At 37.1% G+C, this 18,551-nt stretch overlaps 3 protein-coding genes across 5 annotated transcripts in view; 2 read left to right on the top strand and 1 right to left on the bottom strand.

The window, feature by feature from the left end:
- The window catches only part of LOC114082774 (E3 ubiquitin-protein ligase rififylin), a 786,130-nt gene that overhangs the window by 98,852 nt on the left and 668,727 nt on the right, over window positions 1-18,551 (top strand). The gene's annotated exons all lie outside the window — the stretch shown is intronic.
- The window catches only part of LOC114082782 (T-complex protein 1 subunit zeta-2), a 52,125-nt gene that overhangs the window by 10,651 nt on the left and 22,923 nt on the right, over window positions 1-18,551 (top strand). For 2 of the 3 annotated variants that reach the window (XM_071607158.1, XM_034635366.2), the window contains exons 1-5: window positions 6,487-6,651; window positions 8,605-8,668; window positions 9,189-9,323; window positions 12,624-12,797; window positions 15,825-15,928. In XM_071607158.1, coding sequence (XP_071463259.1) covers window positions 6,515-6,651; window positions 8,605-8,668; window positions 9,189-9,323; window positions 12,624-12,797; window positions 15,825-15,928 — 614 coding nt within the window. In that variant the 5' untranslated portion in view covers window positions 6,487-6,514. Of the gene's footprint in view, window positions 1-6,486; window positions 6,652-8,604; window positions 8,669-9,188; window positions 9,324-12,623; window positions 12,798-15,824; window positions 15,929-18,551 lie in introns of those variants that run through there. The other variant, XM_071607159.1, reaches the window with a different exon arrangement.
- Window positions 4,171-6,360, bottom strand: LOC114082783 (zinc finger protein 830). Its single transcript, XM_027923876.2, has one exon. The coding sequence runs from the start codon at window positions 6,345-6,347 to the stop codon at window positions 5,235-5,237; it is 1,113 nt and encodes a 370-aa protein (XP_027779677.1). The 5' UTR covers window positions 6,348-6,360; the 3' UTR covers window positions 4,171-5,234.

Raw genomic sequence — 18,551 nt, 5'->3', positions numbered from 1 at the left:
TAGCAAAATGGTGGTGCAGCCAGATGGAACTCGGTTCCTCCTCTGAGATGGGGAGTGCTTTAGTGAAGGATGGCTGAGTGCAGATTCACTGAAATGGCTTTGACTGCCAAGTGATGGAAGGAGGGAGCCAAATGCAATGGGAAGGCTGAGAGCAGCTGGGAGGCAGTGTGTACTTGCCGACTCTTTGATCTTTCCCTGCTTCTGAAACATTTTATTCCTCTATTCTCCACTTAAGAGTCCTCTAGGCAATCAGGGCTCACCACAGATCCCACTGACATATGGACATCCCCTTTTGCTTGTTTGGTGTCATGAGGAATTCCTATTAGCTGCTAACTGTGGAGGTGGCCCACTGCACTCTAGAGGTTGTTGTGTAAACCTCCTTGAGCTGCTCATGTGCTCAGAACAGGTAAAGATTTCATGTGTCAAGCAAGTAAGGGAGACACAGAGCGGGAAGAGGCTTCTTAAACCTTTGTTCAAGCCTTGGTTGCCACTTCTGTGAGTCAGGTTGGTCTTTTCACCACTTTACCAAGCAACATCCAGCTATGTGGGTATTATTCATTCAACAGATATTTATTGAGCCCCATTATGTGCCTGGAATAATTTTAGGTTGTGACCAGGACAGACAAGCTCCCTGTCCTTGTGGGAGTTTACATTCTTGTGGGGAAAGACATTAACTCATGTACAAATAAGCTAATTTAAGATAGTAAACAGTTTAATGAACTTATAATATGGTAGTGGCAGGAGGTGGGGGATGACTGTTTAACTCAGAAAGGGACATTGGGACAAAGATTGTCATGCTACCTGAAGTCAGCTTCCAAGTAGAGAAGGACAATGACACAAGATCCGAAATGGCACATTAGAGGACTAGAAAGCTAGCCAATGAGAATAAAGAGGAAGAGTACAGCAGATCCAGTTGGAGAGGCAGCACAAAGTGAGGGCCACAGAGCACCTTCAGCCCACATGGTGTTTTTGAGATTTCACTAAAAACAAAATCATTCTTGACTTGCAATTTCTTTGAAAATTAAAAAAACAACAAACAAACTTAGCCATGCCAATATTCTGGGATGGGAACATTCGCTTCAATGTAGAACAATTATGTTCTGTCTTCTTCTGTCCTCAATGGGGCTATTATCAATTTGGAAATGATATTTACCAATCCTGGAGTACCATGTAGGTTTAATGAAGGATTGATTTTTTTTTTCCTTCTCAGTGATGGAAGCATATGATGACTTGGAGTGACTTAATTTCGGTTCTTAAAACAATCCTAATTTGTCAAAAGATTGTTGCTAAAGGTGGGAGGACAGGGCAATAATGAATGAGGCAAATGACTAGGGCCAGTGGAGACAGAAATGGGCAGATTCTGTATATATTTCAGTGGTAGAGCTGACAGATTTGGGAGATAAAAAGGAATGGATGACTTTAAGGGTTTGCCTTGAGCATCTGGGTGGGTAGTGGCACCATTTTTCTGAGTCAGAGGACTAGAGAGAATAGTTTGGGAAAGAAAATCAAAGCTGTTTGTGGTTTACTAAATTAAGAAAAACTATTAAACATCTGAGTGGAATGTTAGATAGGCAGTTAAATGAGCCAGGAGGTTAGGAGAGGAAGATCACTTTGGGGAGAAAACTGGGAGTCTTCAGTACATAGGTGATACCTGCACTCATGGAAATGGATGAGATCACTGAGGGTGGAAATGTAGGTAGAAAATAGAATGTAGTCAGTTCTGGGATCTTTTTTCCTATTTAGATTTAAATCTTCTAAATTCCTGAGGTCACACAGGCTAATAAAACATTTAGTATTAAAAACAATCTGGTTGGAGCTAGGCTTGGTGGCACAAGCCTCCTGCCCGATTTGGGAAGCTGGGGTAGCAGGATTTCAAGTTTGAGGCCAGCCTCAGCAAATTCAACAAGGATTCACCAGGGCACTAATGATGGTCAGGGCACATTCTTACTAGTCTAGGATTCAGAGCACTGGGATCAAATTTTGAGAACTTTTTCTAAAAGCCCTAGGTGGGGTTCAAATGCATAGTAACACTCACCTGGTATTCCTTAAGGCCTTCTTTGTGTAACAATTAAGGACTCAACATTCACTGGATGTACCTGTTAATCCCAGCATTTCAGGAGGCTGAGATAGGGGGAATGAAAGTTCAAGGTCAGCTTCAGTAATTCAGTGAGACTTGTCTCATAAATAAAACTTTAAAAAGGACTGGAGATGTGGCTCAGTGACAAAGGGTCCCTTGATTCAATGCCCCCATGGGGGTGGGGGATAGCATTTAAGGATAAAACTCAGAAAGTCCAAATTCTTTATAGATGTCATTGAAGGCCTTCCACACTGTTCACAAACTACATTTCCAGTGCTAACTCTCACTGTTGCCAGGAATGAACCCTCTGCTCCAGTTATATCAGTCTGCTTATTACCTCCCGTTTTATTTTTTTCACTTGGATAACATTCTCTTTAATCTGTGCTGTCACAAAATGGCTACTCAATACTTGAAAAGTGGCCAGTCTAAACTGTGATTGCTGATAACACTCAGATTTTAGAAAACAAGCAAAGAGGGATTCCCAACTCTGGGGCCCCTTCTCTTTGAAGAAGTCTCTCTTTTGCAGTAAACCCACTTTTTGCTTGGAAAAAAAAAAAGAAAGAAAAAAAAAGTAACATTAGTAACCTTTAAATACTGATTACATATTGAAATGTTAAAAATTGAGAGAGAGAGGGAGAGAGAATTTTTTAATAAGTATTTTTTAGTTTTCGGCAGACACAACATCTTTATTTGTATGTGGTGCTGAGGATCGCACCCAGGCCGCAGGCATGCCAGCGAGCGCACTACAGCTTGAGCAACATCCCCAGCCCCGAATGTTAATATTTTTGATAAATCAAATAAATCATTAAAACTAAATCCACTTATTTCTTTTTAAATTGGCTATTATAAAAATTAAAATATATGTGGCTTGCATTATTTATTGGGTATTACACTATTAATTAACCAAGGTAGAAGTGGGCTCACAATTCAACCCATTTTTGTACTTCTTTCATGCTGAAATAATAAAGTGATGAATGAGGGCTGAGGTTGTGGCTCAGAGGCAGAGCACTCGCCTTGCACGTGTGAGGTTTGATCCTCAGCACCACATAAAAGTAATAAGTGAAATAAAGGTATTGTGTCCAACTACAACTAAAGTGATGAATGACAGAAAAGTCTAAGTGTGGGTTCATAGGTTTGAGGCAGGTGTACCCTTAGTCAAACTGAAAGTGCTATCACTGACCAACTGGCAGCTCAAGAAAGCAAAGATTTTTGTGCCAGAGATGGAAAGAGTATTAATAACTTGTGCTTCTGCTCAACAAGTGTTAGACAACAACTTCTAGGCATCCACACTAATAAAAAAAAATCTATCCTTTGAATCCATCTTTCTCTCTTCTTCTACATCTAGTCACTAAAACAACTCTTCTTGTAAATTTCTTTGAATTCTATTTTTTCAGTCCATATCTAATCAGTCTTAGTTATTACCTTGCTTTTGAAGATGCATTTTTCAAGTAGTCTCCCAGCTTCTTTCTTCCATGTTCATTTCATTCTATATACTGCAACTAGAATGACATCTGATATTTCTTTGCAGATTAATTCTTTGCTTAAAATACCTCCATTTATTTCCACATTGCCAACAGGAAGAATTATTTAGAATTCAAGGCTTTGCAAACTTTCTTGGTACTTCTATCTATAAAATCTTCGCTTTAGGGAAACTCATATACCGAGTTAATATATGTAAAGCACTTAGAATCCTGCCTGGCCTGTGCTAATAACTGTTAAGTCTTACGTATTATTTGAATATGCTGTCTGAGTACGCATTTCTGACTCCAGAACACTAATTCTCTTTTCTTGTTTAAATACCAAATCTCCAAAGGAAGGAATAACTAAATCTATTAAAGATCAACAAGGATAATTGTTACTATTAGGAAAACTTAAATAATAATAAAAAAAAAACTTTAAATGTCCTCTCCATAATTAACAAAACCTATAAAAATGAATCCTAATTTATCACAAAATCAAAATTCAGACTGGATAAGGTGGAAATAAAGGTAATAAGTATTTCTTTCATTCAAGAAACAGGAAATTTATGGAATGTTTTAGAGCAAAAGTAATTCTGAAAACAACATAAATGGATTCTAGATTAAGGCACTCTCCAATTTTGGCATATTATTAGAATAACTTAGGAACTTCAAAAATACAGTTGTCTCTGCTGGGGTTAGAGTGTTTTGTCTAATAGGCACTAGGTTTGATCCCTACTCATGCAAAAAGAAGAAGAAGAAGAAAAATAGTTGTCTGGACCCCATCCCACCCAGGTTTACTCAGATATTTGACTTTCTTTCTTTTTTTTTTTAAGCTTTATAGGTGATTCATGTGTACACTTTTAAAAGTATCAAAGGTGATTCTCATATACATCCACATATGACAATGACTGGTCTAATCAAAGGGAAACTTTGCTTTAAGAAGGTTGAACATGTTTGGTATATATTTTTCTCAATGTTCTTCTAAAATTTTTTTTGAAAATAGAATATCCAGAGAACTGAGTAACCCAGAATAACTTTTGTGTTTGAGTAGTGTTCTTAAAACAAGACAAAATAAAAAATTGCAACCTTTTGATATAGGATTCAGAAAAATATATACATCTCAAATAGCAGAGTACTCATGTAAACACTTGTCTGTTTATCAGACTTATATCAACTTATAAATTTCAAAATAATTACGTAAATATATATTTAACTGTACACAATATTTACAACTTACAGATTTTCAACTCAAAAGTAAACACTTAAGCCTTAAAATGTATGAAAAAGTTGGCACTTTGATACATAACACTTCAAAAATTTCAAAAGCAACTTTACCTCAAAAATACATTACACCAACCTTCCAAAGTGCTACTGTTCCTGGCTCATTGTATCTCAAAAATGGACACGAGTATCCAAATCTCTAGGAAAGGAGTAACAGATGTATTGTTATACTGAAAGCATTTTTACTGCTGAAAAAAACTTTACAATAGCTACAACAATAGTGGAGCAAGCCTATAGAATCCCAGCTACTCCGCAGGTTGAGGCAGGAGGATCTCCAAGTTCGAGGCCAGTCTGGGCAAGTCAGGGAGACCCTGTCTCAAATTTTAAAAAAAGTGTGTGTGGGGGGGCAGGGACTTAACTGTAGAGCTTCACCGGATCCAATTCCCAGTAAGGTAAGAAACAAACAACAAGAAACCTTATAACAAAGCCCCTTTCACCCTCCAATCCTGAGATAACAAATCCTGTAGTTCTCCCTCATCGTCGCTGTCAGCATTCTCCTCTTCCTTTTTTTGCAGTTCTTTTATAGTCAAAACCTCTTTAAGTTTATTTTTAATCTCATCCTGGCGATTCCGCAGCTTTTCCACCCGACGGTAACATTCTATCTGCTCATCAATCTCCCCAATCTGGCGGTCCAACCGTCCCTCCTCATCCTCTTCAGCGACTATAGCTTCGGAAATAGTGTTGACCTGCCTCATGGCTTTTTGAAATTCGTCCCACTCTTTGTCCATTTGATCCTTTGGCGCATCAACCTTTCGTACCTTTGCATCTACTTCAGGGTCGTCAAAAAATCCTTCTGGTAATGCTTCCGCGGTGTTTTCTCTCCTTTCCACCACTTTTTCATGTATTTCTGCTTTCTCAATTGACCCTGAATGAGGAATTAAGGGGGCCTTGGGAGGATTGGTATTAAAGGAATCGTTTGGTAGCACACTACTTGTTGCTTCCCGCGAGGAAGAAAGTGAGTGTTCTTTGCCGTGTGTGCTAGGCGGCAGCTTGCTATCTCCTCTTTTTCCTTCTCCGCCTTCCTCCTCTTCCTCCTCCTCCTCCTCCTCATCTTCATAATCAGGGAGTAAACCGAGTCCCGAAGGTTTACTGGGTGTCGATCTAGCGGACTCTTTTCCTGTTTTGTCAAAGTTGGTGGACAAAGCGGACGTGGAGGGCTGTACCTGAGGAACCGAGGCCTTCGCTCTCTTGGCGTCTTGATTATCCGCATCCGACGCTTTCCTCTTGACGGAAAGAGACGCAGCGTTTGCAGATGGACCCTGGGCGGCTCCCTTCGCGCCTTTCAGCTCGGCCACTTTCTCTCGGTGCTGCTTTCCCAAGACGTGAGTCTGCCACAGGAGCTCGCTCTTTACCGGGGTGTTACAAAGGGCACAGCTCAACTGCCCCAAGCGGTTGTACTTCGCGAACGGAGATTCTATCCTTTTCCGGTTAGTGCTCAGACGCTGTTTCTCCTTCATCAATCGTCTGAGTTCTTCTTGATTTACTACTCGCTTCCCGGCCGGAGGCCGAGCGGAGGCGGAGGACGCCATCTTTGCGACCAGATCCCTGGCGATTCTGGCTTCCGTCCCGGCGAGGCTTGATTGCGTCACTTCCTGATGGAGCGACGATTGGTCACAGCGCAGGAGAGGGCGTGGCGCCAGAATTTTACCTCAGAACTAGCACGAAGGCTGTTTTTCCCCCGCTCAACCGTTAGGCTATGGCAGCGATCAAGGCCATAAACTCCAAGGCTGAAGTGGCGCGGGCCCAGGCGGCCTTGGCTGTCAACATATGCGCCGCCCGAGGGCTGCAGGATGTGCTGAGGACCAACTTGGGTCCTAAGGGCACCATGAAAATGTGAGACGGCGGTTAGGGCACCAGGCGGTTTTGGGGTGATGGGGCCTCCTCTGATGCATAAGTTCCGCGAAGACACTGGAGCGATCAACTTGTAGGCCTGGCTCCCTTTTTGTCATTTCTGCCCTGAGAATATCTCTAGCCTGGTGGTCAAGAGGAGAAAAGCCTCCCCCGAGGAAAGAGCCCCCCAGTGAAGCCGTGACACCCGCTCTCCCATTTTCGTTAAGGTTTCTGTGGGATTAGAAAGCCAGTTCATTTGTCTCATTGTAAATGGAAGGCGTTTAACACCTCTTTCTTCCTTCCTCGCGTGCTGGGGATCGAACCCAGAGCTTGGTGTACCTAGGCAAATCCTCTGTCACTGAGTTACATCTTCAGCCCCAACTCCTCTGCTTTTTAAAACTGTATGCCCTTAGTCTATAAATTCGACTCCACCCCCCCCCCCCCACTGCCAGCCCCTCTTCGTGGTGCAGGGGTCTTGTGCATGCTTGGCACAGGCTCTACCACAGAGCTAAATTTTTAGCCCCAGGACAGATAGTCTTTTTGCATGGCAAGCAATGTGTTGTCATGGAAAGGGTACAGGATTTGGAACCAGGCAGGCATAGGTTCAAATCCAAATATAATCTTCTAGCTCTGAGTACTTAGGCAAGTTCCTTGAATGCTCTGTGCCTATAATTGTTCATTATTTTAGTATTTATTTAGTACCATTTTTTTTTCTTTACACAAGTGGAGAAGAGACTGGTGAGAGCAAAAGGGTGTAAGAGAAACATCCTGACAGCAAGGAGAAAACTAATATTAATAGTAGAAGAAGGCACTTATGCACTAGATGCTGGGAAAACAGATGACAAAGATAGTTTTAGTTCTTAAGGAAATCTGGTAGAGACAGATGTGCTAATTATATATAGATGCATATGATTATACTGAGGAAAGGGACTAATTACTGATGGCAGAAGGAAAAGCCTCTCAAATAACAGATGATGGGGCTGGGGTTGTGGCTCAAGTGGTAGCGCAGTTTGCCTAGCATGTGTGAGGCACTGGGTTGGATCCTCAGCATCACATAAAAATAAAATAAAGGTATTGTGTCCACCTAAAACTAAAATAAATAAATATTTTAAAAAGATAACAGATGATGTTTGATCATAGTCTTGAAAGAAGAATGAGTTCACCAGTTGGAGAAGGAGTACAAGTCCTCCTAAGTAGAATAATTTCAGGAATAAGAAAGCCCAACAATGTAAACATAACAAACAAAACAAAAACAATTTAAGGGGAAGTAAAAGACTTGGTTTGTAGGTAGGTGGTAGATGAGGAAGAAAGATAGACAAGCCAGATTGGGAAAGGTCAAGTATGTCATTGCTAAATTAGTTTGGATTTTACCTTGAAGGTGATGGAGAACATACAAATTACTGAGGGATTTTTGAGTCACATTGCCTTTTAGAAAAAAAATGTATAGCATGGAAGGTAAATTCAAATTTGGAGGTAATCAGGATGCTGTTTAAGCAGTCCAGGGTAGAATGATAATGACAGTGGAAATGGGGAGGGGGGGTTATGACTCAGAGATATTTAGATCGTAGAATTGGTGATGAATGAGTGATCTAGCTTGGTGATGAATGAGGGGAACTAAGTTGAAGGAGTGAATGATTGATGACATTTACCAAAAATAAAAACCTGCAGGAAAGTTTGCAAACATGTGCTTTGTTTCTCATACTCTTTGACCCAAGTTTCTAAATCCTCAAGTACTCTCCGAATATTCCATTTGGTCTGAATTCACCATAAGTTCATCTTGGGAGAAAGGATCCTGTGAGCAGCAAGTGGTGATAGTTACTGTGGTATTCCCCCATGGCATAATGGAGTTTTCAAAGCCCTGTTTCCTTTATTAAGGAAAGTGGAACGACAAGTACTGGGAATGTCGTGTTTGACTCTTGACATGTGAAGTTAATATTATTACTGTTCTTTGAACAGGCTTGTTTCTGGTGCCGGTGACATCAAACTCACCAAAGATGGCAATGTACTGCTTCATGAGATGGTGAGCTGATGCTGTTGACTTTAACAAACCTTAATAAGCCTTAAGTAAGAACATGGTACAATTTGTATACATTTAAGCCAAGGCTGTCAGCTAAATATTGCAGTCTTGAGGTATGCCTGTTGGATTAAACCTCAATAATTTTTTTTTGCTGTTTCAAACAATAACTTAGGGATATTTACAAATTAATAACAAACTTAAGGCACTGTGTTATATTCTTTGTAATCATGGAAGAATAAAAATTCCTTTGCAATTTTCATAAATATTCATCTTTGAGATTGAAGGATTTAATCTTCTTTTGTAAATATCATTGCATTCTGAAAAAAGGAGTGTTCAAACCTCATTAGTTCTCAATTTTTAAATTTTGGACTTGACATTTACAAAGTATTTGATAATATAAAACTTGTAAACTTGTAGGATCAAGCTTATTTCTTAATAATACTGTTGACCCTTAGGTTATCTTTTTGTGGCCTTCTCTATCTCATTCCCCTTTCTTTTTAAATTTGTTGCTTACTTTTTCCAGCAAATTCAACACCCAACAGCTTCCTTGATAGCAAAAGTTGCAACAGCACAGGATGACATCACAGGAGATGGTACTTCTTCAAATGTTCTAATTATTGGAGAGTTATTAAAACAAGCTGATCTTTACATTTCTGAGGTATTACTATTTCACAGAATTCACTATTTTGAATGAAGTTTATAAAAAATAAAATGGTTTAATTTTAGAGAGGGTACAGGTTAATTTTAATTAAGATATTCTTGGATATTTATAAATGGAAATAGCAATGAACTTCACCCCCCCAATAAATAAATGCCTTTTATTGGAATAATATGCCTCTTTTAAAAATGAAATGGTTAAGATCTATAGAAAGATAAAAAAAATTACCCATGTACCCAAGAGTAATGGCTTAAGAAAGAAAATGCCACTAATAAAAGTTGAAAACAAATTACACACCTTTAAAAAAATAACTGGAGGGAAAACCTTATTGAAAGTTTCCCATCTTGTGAATTTACCTACCTTTTTAGATTTATTTTCCTTTATAAACCATCTATTCAGATTCCTCCATTAACTAGCCTCAGAAACATCATGCACATTTCTAGCTTTGTGTCTTTGTTTGATTTCTATTCTTTTCTTAGTATTACCTATCTGTTTCCTATAATTATTTGAATTTTTTCTCTTATTCAGAGACCATTCAGCAAAGCATTACCCGGTTAAAGTGCTGAAATTATTGCTTCTTTGTGTTTTATTCAGTATTGAGAATTGTCTATTAATTCAGTACCTGCAACTTATCTCAGTTAGGATGGTTTGGCCTGTAAGCAGTAGAAATTGACTAAAACTCACTTAAACAATGAAGAAATTATTAAGCTCCCATAATAGAACATTAAGAGATAAGGATGGATCCAAGTTGAATTGATTAAAAAGTTTATTCAGTCATCAAGAACCTGGGACCTTTCTGTCTCTTAGCTCTTCCATTCATGGTACTGTTTCATCCTAAGGCTTGTTTTTATCTTGAGTGTAAGACTGTCAAAGGAAATCAGGGTTACTTGCTTCTTGGTAATACTCAATAGGGGACACAACTTCTTTTTTTGTGGTTGGGCCAACTTTAGTCTTATGCTCATTCTAAACCAATAACCATTTTAAGGGGAATTGACTTAAATTAATCAGGATCCACTCCTTGACCTGGGAAGAGGGACACCCAAACAATATAAGGTTTGGTTTATTTTGAGAGATTGGTAGGTAATGACATAATAATGAAACTGGCAGATGGTGATAGAGCTAGGCACAGGATATGGCAGAAACACTAAGGAGGAAAGGAGTTCCTAAACTAAACTGTTGTAGTCAGAAAGCAACTCACTGCAGGAAGTAAGTCCTGAGCTAAATTTTCAGGATGGAATGAGCCAGATGAAAGAGTGAGGAGCAAGGAGAATGGCATTCCAGACAGAAGGAACAACATAGTGTTTTATAGAGCAGCAAGCAGTTTGGTGTTGCTGGAGTTTATAATGATTTGGATGGTAGCAGAGAAGAGGCTGGAGGAGGTGGGAGCCAGATCACAGAGGGTGTGTGGTACGTTAACCAGGAAACTTGCACTTTATTCTGTGTTGAATAGACTAAACATGTCAACATAGTAACATCTGATGTGGTCATATTGGCATTTTAAATGTTTGGGGACAATTTTAAGGGAGTCATGACAAGAGAGGTTCTAGTAGTCCAGATGAGCAATTGTGATGTCCTGGACTGAGGAAATTTTTGAAAATGGTAATAGCGAGGCTCTAGAGTCACGTCTCTTGGGTTTAAATCCTGGCTCCGCTTTTATAAAAAAATGTTTATTGGTACACTATAGTTTTACATGTTAGTGGGATTTGCTATTATATATTCATTCACACATGCATACACGTAATTTGGTCAATTTCATTCCTTGGTACATTGCTCCACTTAACTAGTTTGCTAATCTAAGGCAAATTACATTATTCCCTTAAAATTTGGTCACTCACCTGTGTATAGTGGGAGTAATAAATATCCACTTCATACTGTTGTTGAGAGGGTTAAACTAATTCATGTAAAGCTCTTAGATAGTGCCCAGCACAAACGTTCAATTAAATGTCAACTTTTAAATATTATAGGAGTGACATAAAGGAATGGTGGGAATAAATTAGAAATTGTACCAGCCTTCACAAAATTTGTTAACTATTATTTAAAAAAAATATTTTTGTTATAGATGGACGCAATACTTTTATTTATTTATTTATTTATTTTATATGTGGTGCTGAGGATCAAATCTGGTGCCTTACACATGCTATAGGCAGGTGTTCTACTACTGAGCTGCAACCCCAGCCCCTATTTATTATTTTTCAGAGTAAATAATACTGTTTAAAATTGTTTTGTCAGAATTTCAGATCTACAGAAAAGTTGCAAGAATGTTAACAAAGAATTCCTATATATGTTTTACCCATATTCTCCAATTTTTATAATTTCTCCATTCTTGGCCTTGCTCTGAGATATAATATATATATAACACACACACATATATATAATATATAATTTTGTATATATAATTATATATAACATTATAATAGAGGAAATCGTATATATCACTGTACATATCATACATATCATATTGTACTATATATCAGAGGAAATAATATATATCATTGTATGTATCTTTTTCTAAATGATTTGAGAGTAAGCTTCAGATATGATCTATTTCAGAATTAGTCGGTGTACATTTTTATAATCAAGGATTCTCATATATAACCACAGTGTAATTACATAAAACAGGAAATTAATATTAACATTGACTCATTCAAGTAGTACTATTATCTAATCTGCAGATTTTATTCAAATTTCACCACTGCTTCCAATAGTGACCTTTATAGAAAAAGAAAATCTAGGATCATGCATTGCATTCGGTTGTCATGTTCCTTTAGTCTCTTGTAAGCTGAGATAATTCTTGAGCTTCCTTTTATGCTTCATGACATTGCTACTTTTAAGGACTATAGGCCAGTTATTTTATACAAAGTCCCTTAATTGGATTTGTCTCTTTCCTCACAATTATACTCAGGTTATTAATTTTTGGCAGGAAAATCACAGAAGTACTGTTGTGCTCTTCTGAATGCATCCTATCAGAAGGCGCATGATGTCTGTCTATCATTACTGTGATGTTAACTTTGATCACTGGGTGAAGGTGTTGTTTAGCACTTTTTTCTAAATGCTTAGCATTAAAAGGAGCCTTTTTTGTTGTTGCTGTTGTTGGAGCTCATTTAGAAGGGCACCACATGACAATGTAGTCATAATTTTTGGAAACAGAGCAACTTTTATCTTTTATAAATTGCTCATTTACGTTTAGTGGCATTAATGTGGCTAACATTACTTTTTTGGAATATATTAATAGGAGAGGATAGTTACTTTTGACTTTCAATGATTTACTTCATAATTTTAAATTTCATATTGATATAATAGGGCCTGCACCCTAGAATAATAGCAGAAGGATTTGAAGCTGCAAAGATAAAAGCACTTGATGTTTTGGAGGAAGTTAAAGTAAAAAAGGAGATGAAAAGAGAAATCCTCTTAGATGTGGCTAGAACATCTCTACGGACGAAAGTTCATGCAGAACTGGCTGATGTGTTAACAGAGGTATGTGATTAAAATTTTTGTATTGAGAATGAGTATAGCCTAACACATGATGATATTTTCTTTTTCCTAGAAGACAGCCAAGATTTGCATGTGATTCTTTTGAATGTACAACAAAATAAGGAGATAAACACTTACAGGCTTATGTATAGACATTAATTGGTCAGAATAGTATTTGTAGTTTTCCAAAAGTGTCATATTAACATTTATATGACTTGAAAGTTGGAGGGAGTTGGCCTCCTGTAGATTATCTCCTATGGGTAGTATACTAGTCTAAACCTAGAGGTCCATATTTTGTTATAGAGTGATACATGAGGAAGTTGTTTTTGCAGTGTGCCTTGTAGTTAAGTTTACTACTTTTACGAAGCATGATTGAGCTGATATATAATATTCACATTTGGGAAATGTGTGTTTGTTTTCTTTTCTTCTAAAGGAGGAGCATATATAATATACAGACAAGATTGGTTGGATATTTTAAGAAGGCTTTTATCAGGTGGTTATCATTTGATGACATCATTATTGTTCTCCAGCTTTGCAATTTCTAAAACTTGACCGTATTAAATGTATCAGAAATGATGAATTCATAGTAACCAAACTCATATTTATATCTCTAAAAGAAAATGGTGCTTCTGCACAGCAAAGGAAATACAAAGCAGAATGCTATCTTACTAATTTGAGAAATACAAATGCCAAATGGACTGAAACACCTGAGTTGCCTCTGCTTAATTCTCCTTCCCAATAGGAAAAGTATGGGAAATTGGATTAAAATCAGACAATTTCTTGCTGAGCAGAGTCAGAAGCAGCAGCTACATTTTCTGCTGTTGGAACACTCAAGTGGTTCAAGATCTCTGCTATTTAGGGCAGTCATTTTCTTTCTTTCTTTCTTTTTTCCTCTTTCCACATTTTTTATTGGTGCATTATAGTTGTATATAATGATGGAATTTATTGTTACATATTCGTACATGCACACAATATAATGATATAATTGGCCAATATCACTCCCCAGCACTTCTTCCTTCCTCCTTTCCTCCCACCTTCCTCTCATCCCTTCTTCCCTTTCCTCTATTGATCTCCCTTTGATTTTCATGAGATCCCCGCCCCCATCTTTTTCTTTTTCCTCTCTAGCTTCCACATATGAGAGAAAACATGATCCTTGACTTCAGTTTAACCTATGTTGCTTTATGAAACAGTGTCTAGTTTCATTCATTTTCCTGCAAATGATATAATTTCATTTTTCTTCATGGCTGAATAAAACTCCATTAGTATATTTCCACATTTTCTTTATTCATACATCTGTTGATGGACACTGTAGCTGTTGTGAATTGTGCTGCTCTACACATGGGTATGCATGTCTCACTATAGTATGCTGACTTTAATTCTTTAGGATAAATACCAAGGAGTGTATAGTTGGGTCATGTGGTATTTCCATGCCTAGTTTTTTTGAGGAAACTCCATATTGATTTTCATAGTGATTGTACTAATTTACAATCCCATTAACAGTGGAAAAGTGTTCATTTGTCTCCACATCCTCTCCTTCATTTATTATTATTTGTATTCTTGATGACTGCCATTCTGACTGGCAAAAGATGAAATCTCAGTGGAGTTTTGATTTCCATTTCCCTAATTGCTAATGATGTTGAACATTTTTTCATATATTTGTTGATCATTTGTATTTCTTCTTTTGAGAAGTGTTTGTTTAATTCATTTACCCATTTATTAATTGGGTTATTTTGGGGGGAGATTGTTAAGTTTTTGAGTTTTTAAATATATTCTAGGGCTAGGGATGTGGCTCAAGGGGTGGCGCACTCGCCTGGCATGCGCGGGGTGCTGAGTTTGATCCTCAACACCACATAAAAATAAAATAAAGATATTGTGTCCACCTCAAACTAAAAAATAAATGTTTTAAAAATAAATATATTCTAGATATTAATTCTCTGTCAGAAGAGTAGCTAGCAGAGATTTTCAGTCATTCTAGAAGTTCTCTCTTCTCATTCTTAATAGTTTCCTTTGCTGTGCAGAAGCACCATTTTCTTTTGGAGATATAAAACCACTTATGTTCTTACTACCCAGTGACAACTTTGTCTTATTCTCTAGTAAGTGCCACAATTAAGTATTATGTTACTGCAGGTAAAATTTTCTAAGATATAGTGGGTTTTTTGTTTTATTTTAGGGTGGTTATACCTTAGCTCTTAATTTTCATAATCAGTTTTTTTTCATATTATTTCTGAGCTAACCATAATATATGTTGTGTTCTGGAGCCGGGGTTGTGGCTGAGTGGTAGAGTGCTTGCCTAGCACGTGTGAGGCCCTGGGTTCTATCCTCAGCAGCACATAAAAATAAATAAAGTAAAGGTAATTTGTCCAGCTACAACTAAAAAAATAAATATTTTTTTAAAAAGATATGTTGTGTTCTGCTTTTAAAATTGCACAGCCCTGGGGAAATATAGCAAAATAAATGAGACAAGTTTTCCTGGCATGTCAATTTTACTTTACCATTTGGGTGGAAGCATTATTTTCACATTGAAATAAATGTGTGGCATGACCTGGAAACTTTTCATGGAAAAACATGAGACTGAAAAATGACATGTTATTATAGGCAGCAAATTTGAGCTCTTAGATTGTATTTCCTCCTTTTCTATTAAGGTACCCTTTGGTGGAAGAGGTTATATAGTGTTAGTGAGGCAGAAATAGCAGTGGCTTGACATTAACAGAGACCTGAATTCTAGTCCTGGCTCTGCTACTATCAGATCTTATTTTAAAACTGTAATTTCTTAGGTTCTCTCAGTTTCCTTATCTATGTAATAAAGGATTTGGACCTGATGATCTCTGTAGTTCCTTTAGACTCTAAAGTATCCATGCATATTATTTTTTTGTCAGTGTCTACAATAAAATGCTATTTGTTGGCTTTGCCTTATATTTTGAAACCTGAAGCCCTTTCTGTATTTGGTGATTGATTATGGGGGCCAGGGTTTTTTTTTTTTTTTTTTTAATAGTCCAAATAATCAACTATCCTCATTCACTTCTCTTTCAGGCTGTGGTGGATTCCGTATTGGCTGTTAGAAGACCAGGTTACCCTATTGATCTCTTCATGGTGGAAATAGTGGAGATGAAGCATAAAGCAGGAACAGATACACAGTAAATTTTGACGATACATAGGTTTAGAATATTTGGTTTTCTTCAAATGTTCTTTCATTAATTTCACTAGTTGTTTTACCTCAACATTAGTCTATTCATTCAGCATGCATTAACTAGTTCATGCCTTTCACTACCATGAGCCAGTTACTTTTTACTTTGAAAATTATTTTGAAGAAGTCTGGTTATTCGTCTTGCACATTTTTTGTGGAAAGAGTCTTGATTATTCATGTAGTTTTCTTGGGACAAGTTAGGTTTTTCTACTTCTTTTTGAACCACTTTATTAAGTAATATTTTTTCCAGGAATTCATCCATTTTGTCTAAATCTTTAAATATTTGACATAAATGTTCATAAAATCCTATTTGCAAGATCTATAGTGATATCCTTATTTTTCCTGGTGTTGTTTTATTTTTCCTTTTCGATAATTTTTTTCCAGGGATTGGTTTGGGTTTTGCTTCATAGTATCTTTCACCTTATTATTTAATTTCTTTTACTTTTTTGGAGATATTTTCTTCTTCTATACTATGTATTTTTTTCCTCCCTGCCCCTTCTTTCTTTCTTTTTTTTTTTTTTTTTTTTTTTTTTGAGACAGTGTCTCACTATGTTTTCCAGTCTGGTCCAGAACTCCTGGGCTCAGTAATTTCTTCTGCCTCATCCTCCTGAGTAGCTGGGACTTCAGGTGCTTGCCACTGCACCCAATAGATAGCTACTTAGGTTATTAATTTTCAGCTTTCTATTCTTATAATGTAGTATTTAAGGTGTTAAATTGTCCTGAAAGTATTACTTAGCTGCATTCCTTAAATTTTGATATGTGGTTTTATAATTTTTATTCTGTTTAAAATATTTTCTAATGTCCATGAGGGGTGTGTGTGTGTGTGTGTGTGTGTGTGTGTTTCAGTATTGGGGATTGAACACAGGGCTTTGCATGTGCTCTACCACTGAGCTACATTTCCAACCTTCTTTTTAATTTGATTTGGAGATAGGGTCTCATAAAGTTGCTTAGACTGACCTCAAATTCTCTATCCTCCTGCCTCAGCCTCTTGAGTAGCTGGGATTACAGGCATGAACCATTGCATCTGGCACTGTGATTCTTAATTTCAAAATATTAGGGACATTTTTTGGTTTTTTTATTGATTTCTAGATTAACTATATTATGGTCAGAAACTATGTTCTATGAGATTTCACTGCTTTTTTGGGGGCAGGGGTACTAAGGATTGAACTCAGGGGCACTCAACCACTGAGCCACATCCCCAGCCCTATTTTGTATTTTATTTAGAGACAGGGTCTCACTGAGTCGCTAAGCACCTCACTGTTGCTGAAGCTGGCTTTGAACTGTCGATCCTCCTGTTTCAGCCTCCCGAGCTGCTAGGATTACAAGCATTTGCCACTGCCCAATTTCATTGCTTTGAAATTTGTTTGACTATGCATTATGGCTGAGTGTATAGATAGTCAATTTTTGTTAATGTTACATGTACTTGAAAAAAATGTATGCTGCAGTTGTTAGGTACAAGTTTATATATGTCCAGTTAGATCAAGGGAATCAAGTTTGTTAATACTTTCATTTAGACCTTCTTATCCTTATTGGTATTTATCTGCTTATTCTGTCAATTACTGAAAGACATATGTTAGTATCTTTCAATGTTACTGTAGATTTGTATTTTTAGTTTTTTAAAATTTTTTAGTTGTTGTAGAGGGAGACAATATCTTATGTTTTTATTTTTATGTGGTGCTGAGGATTAAAACCAATGCCTCACACATGCTAGGCAAGCTCTCTACCACCGAGCTACAACCCCAACCCTGTATTTTTAGTTTTGACAGTTTTGCTTTATATATTTTGAGACTTGGCTTGGCTTGGGAATGTCACTCAGTAGTATAATACTTGCCTAGTATGTGTGAGGCCCTGGGTTTCATCCCTGGCCAAAAGAACCAAACCAAACCAAAACAAAAGACTGTCTTATTAAATGCATACAGTTTTTAAAGCATTATATTTTTGCAGTGCATTGAACATTTTTAACAATATGAAGTGACCATCTTCTCTCTAGTAATGGCTTAAAAGTGTAATTTATCTGATATTGATATAGCTGTCACACCAGCTTTTTTTAAATTAGTATTTGCCTGTTATTTTTTAATGTTTTACTTTTAATCTTTCTCTGTTATATTCTACTTGATTTTTTACAATTTTTACTTCTTATAATGATGTGATATAATACAGTGTCTACATGATGAGATGAAGAGAAATGAATGATTTAGGCATTGTGATGTCGTGTTAAGCTACATATAAGCTACTATACCTTCTGATGATACTTAAGAAGGAGGATCATCTTCTTCTGGTAGATCATAGAGCCATGACAATGTCAATGGTCAGTGATCCTTGACAACTAAAAGAACTTTTGCTGAAATTTTTTGGAAGAACATTATAATCAAAAGTTGTTGTTTCTTTCTCATCAAGGTGTTGCTGCAGAAGCTAATACTTCAGTGACCATATAAGTAGCTTTAATGTTGCATTCCAGCTGAGGACTGTATTCCATAATTTTGTCCTTTAATGTCTGTGCCATTTAACACACTGGCAAATTTGGGTAATGTCCACATTGGTGATTCTGCTTCCCTTTCTTCTCCTCCTCCTCC

The sequence above is a fragment of the Marmota flaviventris genome (genome assembly GCF_047511675.1).
Source record: "Marmota flaviventris isolate mMarFla1 chromosome 17 unlocalized genomic scaffold, mMarFla1.hap1 SUPER_17_unloc_1, whole genome shotgun sequence".
Taxonomy (NCBI): Eukaryota; Metazoa; Chordata; class Mammalia; order Rodentia; family Sciuridae; genus Marmota; species Marmota flaviventris.
This window is presented reverse-complemented; position numbering and strand designations above follow the sequence as displayed.